The sequence below is a fragment of the Lonchura striata genome, chromosome 1 (genome assembly GCF_050655825.1).
Source record: "Lonchura striata isolate lonStrDom1 chromosome 1, ASM5065582v1, whole genome shotgun sequence".
Taxonomy (NCBI): domain Eukaryota; kingdom Metazoa; phylum Chordata; class Aves; order Passeriformes; family Estrildidae; genus Lonchura; species Lonchura striata.
Window position 1 is genome coordinate 67,047,039 of NC_140703.1, and position 10,040 is coordinate 67,057,078.

At 39.6% G+C, this 10,040-nt stretch overlaps 2 protein-coding genes across 30 annotated transcripts in view; one reads left to right on the forward strand and one right to left on the reverse strand.

Moving 5' to 3' along the window:
- SUPT20H (SPT20 homolog, SAGA complex component) overlaps window positions 1-535 on the forward strand; it is a 29,717-nt gene extending 29,182 nt beyond the window's left edge. For 24 of the 29 annotated variants that reach the window (XM_085578762.1, XM_085578840.1, XM_085578838.1 and 21 more), the window contains one exon: window positions 5-535. In XM_085578762.1, coding sequence (XP_085434888.1) covers window positions 5-142 — 138 coding nt within the window. In that variant the 3' untranslated portion in view covers window positions 143-535. The remainder of the gene's footprint in view (window positions 1-4) is intronic. The other 5 variants (XM_085578782.1, XM_085578844.1, XM_085578864.1 and 2 more) reach the window with 2 other exon arrangements.
- On the reverse strand, window positions 462-9,917 carry EXOSC8 (exosome component 8). Its single transcript, XM_021541902.3, has 11 exons — window positions 9,875-9,917; window positions 8,170-8,206; window positions 7,083-7,146; window positions 6,466-6,539; window positions 5,856-5,901; window positions 4,780-4,885; window positions 4,651-4,696; window positions 4,289-4,385; window positions 3,178-3,298; window positions 1,077-1,183; window positions 462-674 (listed from the first exon to the last, which is right to left on the reverse strand). Exons 1-11 carry the CDS (start codon window positions 9,889-9,891, stop codon window positions 559-561), a joined length of 831 nt encoding a protein of 276 aa, XP_021397577.1. The 5' UTR covers window positions 9,892-9,917; the 3' UTR covers window positions 462-558.
- Window positions 9,918-10,040: the final 123 nt, after the last annotated feature.

Below are 10,040 nucleotides of genomic sequence, written 5' to 3' on the forward strand. Positions count from 1 at the left end.
GCAGCAGTTGCGATTCTTGCAGCATCAAATGGTTATGGCAGCGGCAGCAGCACAAGCAGCTCACCTGCATCATCAACAGCATTCAGGCAGCCACTCAAAAAGTAAAAGGAAAAGAGGCACACCAGCCCCTCCAAAATCATGAGACTTGCCTCCCCCCCAAAAAAATTGATTTGAAGGGGATTGTTTTTTCCAGATTGTTAAAGAAAAGGCTTAAAATAAAATTAGTGTTTTATATTACTGGTGGGAAAATGAATTTTTGACATTACATTAAAAGAAGTGAACTGATTTTGGAAGCCAACCTTACAGAACTTAGAAATATCATCTATAAAGTGGCTAGGATCTGGTTTTCTCTAGTCACTTAATTTTTTAACAGAATGTTTTATCTTGTATTTTTTACCACTCAACAACATTGTACATAGAATAAGGGTGAAAAACATTTTAGAAAAAATGAACTTTGTAAATGTAGTATTGGTATTTGTTTATTTAGTATAAAAGGTTTGTGAACACTGTAACAAATACAATTTTTACAAATCCATTTTTGAAAAGAGCTCTTTTTGTTCACTTGGGTGTTATACTTTTTATTACTTTGTCTATCAGTTTCTTTACTTCTTTGTGTCTTGTAATTGCTCTGGTGATACAGTCTTGAAGCTTGGCTCCTGTAAGAGGACTTCCACCTAAACATTGAAGAGAACAATTTGATTTTCTACTTATACTTCAGTTATTTATCTGCGATTTCCAAATGGGAGTATTAATACAGTAATTGTCATTACCAGCACCTTTCACTGGGGAGCATACAGCTTTCCCAGCCCTAGCTTCAGGCAAAGATAATGGAAACAAAGAGCTGTAACAGGAGACATGCCCAGAATTAATCCTCTGCTGTGACTGCTTTTTGAACTTTAGCATGCCACCCACCATCTTAAAACTCATTTCAAGACCAGGTAATTTTATGACTATTCAAGCAGACACTCTGTTACCACAAAGCACATGTATCTTACAAGGCAAAGCAGGTACAGAATCTTTGCTTTACCTAGTACCATCATCTCCCATAGGTTTCTTTGTCGTAAATTTAGAAGTACCTGGTTTATGGACAGAACATAGTCTGCCTTCTTCATCAGTTACAATGGTTACTGTTCCAGTTGCTAAATCTTCTTCTTCAGCAGTTGGATCAACAATGAGTAGCGTGCTTGTGAAAGAAATGCATGCAGATATATTGGTATACATTGCTCCATTAATGTTATTGCAAAATACAGTTTTTACTGTAGTTTTACAAAATACTTGTAGATGGATTTAGTCTCAAGCTTATATGTTTTCCTACCAAAATGCACCAATTAAAAAAAAAAAGAAGCCAAAAAATGTGGGAGATTCCACATAATCATGTGTTTGTGACTGTGGAAAATAGCATATAAGTAGTTTTATAATTTGTGACAGTGATGTATTGCAGGAAAATGCCACTAAATTTCCATCTGCAGTATGCAATATGAAAGATTCCAGTCATTATTTTGTAGTTACTCTGAAGACTGGCATTGGTTTTACATGTAGGCTGCACTAATTTGTACCAGACACCTTAAAGCAAAACTGATTTCCACTGGCAAGTTCACCAAAGTAGTTCTCCATTTGCTGTCAGTGAACTCAAACATCACTCAGACTGGGACTAGTTCAAAACCAGGTTCATTGGGTTGCTTAAGACAGTTTATTCTGGCTGTCATACTGTCACATGAGCAGTTCAATGCATGGCTGTTGCTGATGTACAGGTTGCTGCCACAGGAGCAGCCAGTGCTGGTGCCACTGCACCAGTGCTCCTCAGCCATGGCCGTGCTAAGCAGCAACCTACCGCTTCCATTTATTCAAGGAGGCCTTTTATGCAGAAGAAAAATGCCTCTGGAAGCCAGAGCATGTAAAGCATTTTATTGAAAGGGCTATTAACCAGAGTTTTTTTTAAAATAAACAAATACCACAAAAACCCCCCAGCAAACCACACAACACAGGCAGACACCCCCTCAATACTTAGTTTTAGGAGCTAAAATTTGATGCAACAGTTGGTTTCAGGGAACGAAACAAAGCCCAATAGACACTCATGGAAAGCCTTCTTCCCCAGGCAGCTTTTTGGTCTACGTGTAAGTATGTATGGTTTGTGTGTAAATAATACCCTACTGACAGCTGTCTGCCTAGTATGTTACTCAAACGCTCAGAGTACATCAAACTTCAGACCTAGAAAAATGGTATTAAAGCAATTAACAGAAGCATTCTAAAGTACCTAATAATGTACTTTATTGTACATTACTGCACAATTTATTGTACTTTATTGTACTCTGATGCATTTTAGTAATCACTTGGTCAACATTTGCGATCATTGCTCTCCCCACCCTATTTGGATGAAAGGCCCCTACTAATAATTTCTGTGAATACATATTAATGTGCCATAATACCCCAAGAGCTCCAAACAGGCCTAAGTCTTGAATAGCACAGTGAGCACTATCCTGTCACTTTCTAAAGCAAATGGATGTCACCAGAAATGACTGCATTTCTTATAAATAGCAGCAGAACACATTCTTAATATTCCTGACCTAAGGAAGAACCAGTAGACAATTTCAGATGAAGAGTCAAGTCATCAAATGTGATTACTTTGAATTCTCATAATCAGAGTCTCTTCCTACACGAACAATGATTTAAGTATGCTAGTTACACTTCACCTTGGGTAATTATGTTTTCAGTTATCCAAGGGTTCTATTGTTCTAACTGGACTGTTACTTCTTACTTTCTTTGTTGACTGCATCTTTGGAATAAGCTGTTCAAAAACTACCATCTTTTCTATCAGCTACTTACACAGACTTCTAAAACATTAATTGTACCGGTAATGTTTTTATCCCAAGATACATCTAAAACCTAAAACAGTACCCATCCGTGTTAAGCTTATCTTTTAGGTTGGGAACCACTTCTGCTTTAAGCCACAGAAAGAAGCTGCAGAGTACAGACTGCACTTCATTCTGTGCACTCACAGAACTAGAGGCCCCTTCAGTAAGAGAGGCGGTGAATTTAAGATGAGTGGAGCAGCATTGCCTGAGGCTTCACTCTCATCCCTGGCAGAACTGCAGAAACATCACCGGTGGCATCCTCTGTCTTTCATTTGTTTTACAGACACTGTTGTTTGCATAAAGTACAAAACAGTTTGGAACTTACTCATCAAATATAGCAAATGATGTGGCAACTGGATGCTTTCTGATAATCAAAGGATTCTTCTGTTTTAAATTAACTTCTGATAAACCAGTTTCTTCATTTATCGTAACTAACGGCAATTGCACTGAAGAGATAAAAAAATTACAATGGTCTAATATTAAACATGCTGGGTTTAGCAGGCCTAGGGATGTTGACAACTACTGAAATATTTAAGCTGTTCTCTTAATCCACTGAAAATCAATCAGAATAGTTCTTCCTACATTAATGGTACACTAAAAAAAAAAAAAATCTTGAATTCAAGGAAAGTATTTATCTTAGAACTACCTGTTCAAGAAAGCGTTTCATTCTTGTACTCAGGGTAACAGAAGCTTTTCTCTTTACACAAAAATATTTTCTACTTCCAAAATGCCACACAAAATACTTTAGTCATATTTAACCAAAGGTATTTTTTCCCCAAGTCTACTGCACAAATAAAAATTAGTACTATAATCTCATGTCATGAATTTTATATATCTGTAGAAACAGTGCAACCTGACCTTCAGCTAACTCTTGTTGTGACAACCAATACATTGCTAGTGACAAGGAGGACAAGAGCAAAGTAGCTAGGAGAATTCCAAGGCTGGCAATTCAGTTAAAAAGAAAGGCCTTGCCCTTTAAACTGCTGCCTTCATGCATTTGTAAGCCACACACCTTCAGTCAGGCCACACATTTTACACACTGTAATTCATTAAGCTAGGAAAGGAATGTTATGTTGTGACAATGTACTTGTGTAAGCAAAGCCTCCAATAGCTCATCCTGCTTACAAAAAACACATTATCAACATAATATCCTGATACAGATGTTAAACTCTTTCATGGCCACTGCTAAAAGACTTGGGTATCTGACACCAAAGAACATGTGACAGAATAGCTGTTAGCCTCTTAAGAAAGCAGTAAGTATACAAAACAGATCCTATTTTTCAGGTGTTACACACCTATACCATCCCACCATCATTTCCACCTTGTATTTGCATTCAAATGACAGGACACAAATGGTCCCATGAATTAGTTACCCACGTATTAGGGTTCAAAACAAATGCATTTATCCAAGCAACACTAATCAGAATGTCTCTTACCGTTTTTTAATGCTGCCAACAAAGCAAAGACACTGGCATCCAGAAGGTTTCCATCATAATCCAGACATATGATATCACAGTACAACACCCACGCAAGCTATTAAAAAAGGTTTGCACATGTGAGATATTCCATCAGCTAAGTAAATGGTGCAATATATAAGAAAATCCTGGCCACACTAAATACAGATACTTATTTCTATCATTTGATTTTTGCATTTAGGATGTAAATCAAACTATGAGAACTGAAAAGCAAAAACAACACTAAAACCTGCTATAACCTCAAATACTTTCTGTATCTGCACTTGTGTACAGGTCCTGTGATCTTGTTACCGTCTCCCTTTTCATTCTAAGATAGAACTTACCTTGCCATTGGCAATACACAGATCTTCTTTCACTATCATCTGTGAACTAAAATAAAATAAGAGTAAGCAAGGCAATGGAAAACTCTTGCAGAATTGCTTGTATTTTAACAGCACTGAGATGGTTCTTACTTTTCAATCACATCTGCAATGAACTGGCTTGCTGCTTGAGCCTCTTCACCAGGTGGTCCAGAGCGAAACCTCTCTGCACAGAGGGATGGCAGCTCGACATTTGGAACTAGGTAGCAAGAATCATGAGTCATAAACTAAAGAAAGCAGGCAATGGATAATAAAAAAAGAATGCTCTTAATACAATTTTATGTACTTCAAATGAAAGGCAGGACTAAGAATTTTTCAATCAAGCCTTCCTAATTCTCCCCTCAAAAATAAAGTTATGCATGAGTTTGTATTAAAGAACTTGTAGTACTCTCTGTACTCAAAAACTATATATTACATGGACAAGCACATACTCCTAGCTACCACTCTCTGTTTATATTCCTTCTCTATCATGACCCACAAACACTCCTTAGCACTTTTCAGCAGACCAAGAAACAGCAGCATTTTCATCCCACTGCCTGACTTTACTGGTATGCTGTCTGCTTTCCATCAACCATTAAAACCTAAGGCTTTAGACTTGAAGCAAAAACATGCATAAACATTCATGAAAAGAACCTAAGAATAGTCAAGCTTACTGAAAACAACATACTTAGGAGATGCCTTAGAAAAAAGGGATTTTGTCTAAGCTCTCAATTCCACAAAATTATTTTATTTCCAAAGAAACTCCAAATGGGAGTGAGGAGGTACCACTGGGACATACAGTTCTCTGAGAAATAAACAGTTTTTATTTCACTGTTCTTAACAGCTACATTTTTTGCCTACTGGGACTTTGAAACAGAAGTTAACATGCCTTTGCACAATCTTGCATGCCACTATCTTTTATAGAGTATCTTCTCTCTCTTAATATACACAATGATGCAGGTTTCCTTCCACGCCCAGCCCGGAAAGAGCAGCAAAAAGGTAGCTGTATAAGGAAAACTCACAGGCAAAGCAAAGGGAATTCTAGATGCCTAGATGTCAATTTTGAAATTAATTTGAAGGGTTGTAATAAAATTTGATCCAAATTAATTCTTTTAAGAAATCATAATTTCCACAACCTTTTAGCTGAAGTAATACAAAACCTCAGATCCATACTGAAACACTACACTTACCAATATATCCCTTATTAGCAGAATCTGCTGCAGGTGCAGCAAGTTCCTGGAAAAATAGAAAAGAGAAAAATGAAGAATTTTGTACAAAATATTTTCCAGATGATCTATATACAATGGTTGTTTTCTTCCCAGTTATCATTAGAATGAGATTTACAGAAGTAATTTTTAATCAGTCCTTGTCTGTAAATTTCCTATGGAAGAACTCAATACTGGGATGAGCAGCCATTTGTCTTGTACGTCATGGCAGGCCAGCGGTGCAGTTGAGGCTATAAGGCATTCAATAGTCCAGCCAGCACATTCCCAATGCACTTACTGATCCATGTTCAGGAACTTTTCAATTATAGAGCTTTTATCTAGAAATAACAAGGACTTAGTTTTGTACACATCTTTCCCCATACACGATGAGCATCACAAAAAGACATGTTCTCAGACTATACAGGTAGGATTATACAATTACAATATACATTAACTTTCAGGTCTGGAAGTAATTCAGGTGAAATACTGTAATTGCATTTGACCAGCATGTTATTGTAACTCCAAGGGCAATTAATTCCAAACACAAACACACGAAGACAACTAACAGATAAATAAAGATAAAAACCAACCATACCGCTTTTACTCCGCAAATCACTGTGGTATTTCCTAACTTCACCAGGGCAGAACCATCTGCAGTTGTAATTGAACCTGAAGAGAAAAAGTACTGTTCAGTAAAGTCTATTTTCCCTTCAAAGGGTGCCAAATAACATCCAATCTTCACTAAGTGTTTACCTTCCATCGTTTTATACTAAACACAGCCTAAGCAAAGTCTTGAATCCAGAGTGAGAATCTCTGTATTAAACAGTCAATCACACAGAATGGTTGAGGTTCTCCAGCCTGCTGAGGCCTCTCTGGATGGCAGCACAACCCTCTGGCATATCAGCCACTCCCAGTTTGGTGTCACCTGCAAACTTGTGAGGGCACCTAAACTGTGCTGCACATACAGGTGCAGAATTGACTAATTACACTGTGCACGTTAGCCCAGGAACAGGACTGGAAACAATGCTCAAGGATATTATTGTACCACATACTCTTTTTCATCCTTATTGAAACTGTAAAGAAAAATCCTTCCTCTTCCTGGTTTACAAATGCAAGAACGAAGAAAACCAATTAGTAAGTCATTAAGATCACCACTATAACCTGATTTTAATAATATGTCCCCCATTATGATTATTCCACATAAGCACTTGCCTATGTTGACAGTGGTTGTCCGAAATTCACCTAACTCTCTTCCATCAGGCCGACAGTTCTCCTTCTAAAGAAAAATTACAGACTTCAAATTAGAAAGCATATTTTATCAAATAACACAATAATATTTTTGCTACAGAACTTCATAAAAAATGAAGTTGTCTTCTCAAAAATGCTAGGGAAAACTCAGTCATACTTTAGTTGGCTTTTCATCAACTGATACATAGTTTGTGGTTGTACACCTGCAAAAAAAAACCCCTGATTTTTAAAATTAATTTAAATTTATTTAGACAATACAACAACAGACTGATTGTCTAAAGGGTAGGTACTACAGGAGGCTAGATTCAGAACATTATCCAAGAATGAACACACACTGGTAAACTTAAAATGAAAGTTTCTACCTGCCTGCATTGTTTAGTGGAGCTCTTAAAATTAGAGTGAACTAAAGAAAACTAGAAAATCCAGCATTCAAACACCATCAGTCAGAAGCTGTACAGCACATAACCCTTATGTTAGAAACTGAAACAATATTCCGTTATTTTAGATCTGACTTGTCACTCACAACAGTTTCAAGCTTTTCAAAAGCAAACACTTTTGGCTCAATTATGAGAACCAAAATTTGCAATAACACTGGATCCATTTCTAAGTCAATACAACTTCAGTAATAGCTGAACTAATTTAAGGTAACAAAACTAAGTGGTTTTCCTCTGCAGTTACATTTATTGCTGCATGGTTAGCAGTAATAGTATCTGTTACTAATTTTTGTAGCATCTAAAAACCTGGTTTGATATAATTTTGTACTAGGCAAAAACCTGCATTACCATCTTGGTCAAATTAAACTGAACTCCTTTCAAGACCAAAAGAAGCAAGGATGAAAAAGCACCAACACCATAGATGGAAAGAAAAACACATTCTGAAGAGCACAGATGTTTTTTGCCTGCTCAGACAGTTTTTTTTTTGGGTTTAGTTTTTTCAGTTTCCATTTCCATAGCTTTAGATTTCCATACAGACAAGTTAGAAGAGCAGAAACAAGCAAGAAAAAATTCACTACAAGGAATTTATACAAGGAATTTATACATGTTTCACTCACCAAAAACCTCCTGTAATATTCCAATGGTTCCACAGTTCTAGAACAAATAGAAAGAGAACTTCAAATGTAAGCTCCTGAGTAAGCAAGACGCAGAAAAAAAAAATCTGGAAATCAAGATGCTTGACAAAGCTACTTACCAATACAGTTAAAGAACAATGAGGAAATTTTAAAATAATCTAAAAAAAAAATATGTTTTCCTAAGTTCAGTCCCAAATTGTTCATTCCATATAAGGAAACTGCCTGCACATACACTTAACAAAAACTGCTAGCTTTCACTTCAGTAATCCTATTGGCTCTAATCGAAAGAAGTGTTTAGTGACAAATGAGTCATTAAACACTTTGCCTTTCAAGGAATGCAAAAATGAAAATTTTACTACAATGTGTGAAATATCTGTAAGTCCAAGGACTGCATTCAGATGCAGAAAATTGTATAGATTTTTTTAATTATTCAGTTTTTCTTAGAATCTTTAACAAAATACAAAATATGCTTCATGCAGTGCTTCAGATGAGACATAACTGATGCTTATTACTAATCATACACTAGTAACAGTACTTGTGCATTAGTATTTTATGCGGGGATCATTAAGAAAAAAAAAAAGCTTTTAAAAAAATGTTGCCAATATTTAAACAAAGCATTCACAGTTTTGTTAAAACAGTGCTTCTGGGACAGGGGTGGAAAAAAAAGTGGAATAGGCAAGTTTTCCAAATGCAAACTAAGATACACAGGCAACACGAACATAATGGCCAGCATGAACGGGCTCCTGCTGGCTCCACACGTGTTGGTCCTGTACCACTGCATTTTAAGCCCAACACAAGGTCTGTTGTTTTACAGTTCAGGTAACAGCACTTGCTAAACCTGGCTTGATGCTTTTAAGCCATACAATAGAATCAAGGATGCTGGGACAGACTACCCAGAGAAGCTGTGGGTGCCCCGTGCCTGGAAGTGTTCAAGGCCAGGCTGGATGGGGCTCTAGCAAAAGGTGTCCCTGCCCACGGCAGAGGGATTCGAACCGGATGATCTGGGAAAATCCCCTCTGACCCAAACCATTTTACTATTCCAGAACGAATAGTTATAAATGGGAAGTCATTGAATTCCTTACCGTGTTAATTTCCTTATAATTCTATCAGCTGTGTAAGGGCAGGTTTAGGTCGGACAGTAGGAAAACATTTGTCACCTAGAGGGTGTCTGGGCACTGGACCTGGAACTTCCCCAGGGCACAGCACCAAAACTGCCGGAGTCCGAGAAGCGCTTGGATAGCGCTCTCAGGCACACGGTGACTCCTGGGGATCCTGCACCGGGCCAGGAGCTGGACCCGCTGATCTCTAAGGATCCACCTCGGCGCAGGCTGCAATTCTGCTACCAGGCAGCTCCGGGCCTCACCGAGCTCCGCTCGGGCTTTTTGCCGGGTCTTTTCCCGGCTGGCCAAACCCCGCTCGCTCAGTTTTTCCCGCAAGCGTCGGGGCTCCACAGCCCCCGCGGCACCGACCGCACGCGCCGGGCCCGAGACCGGATAAAGCCCACGGGGGTCCCCGCGCGGCCGGGCCCGAGACCGGATAAAGTCCACGGGGGTCCCCGCGCGGCCGGGGCGGAGACCGGATAAAGCCCACGGGGGTCCCCGCGCGGCCGGGGCGGTGGGGACGCCGGGTGCGGCGGGACCCGCGGGGCGGGCCCGGCGGGACCGCGGCCGCCGGGCCCAGCACTTACTTGAACGCTGCCGCCATGGCGGTGCCGTCTCCGCCCCGGATGTGGCGCCCCCTGGCGGCCCGCTCTCCCGGCCGCCTCCGCGGGCGGACCGGCGGCGGCGGCGGCGATGGGGGCGGCGGCGCTGCCGGGCGCTGACCGCCGGGGGGCGCCGGCGGCTCCCAGCGGC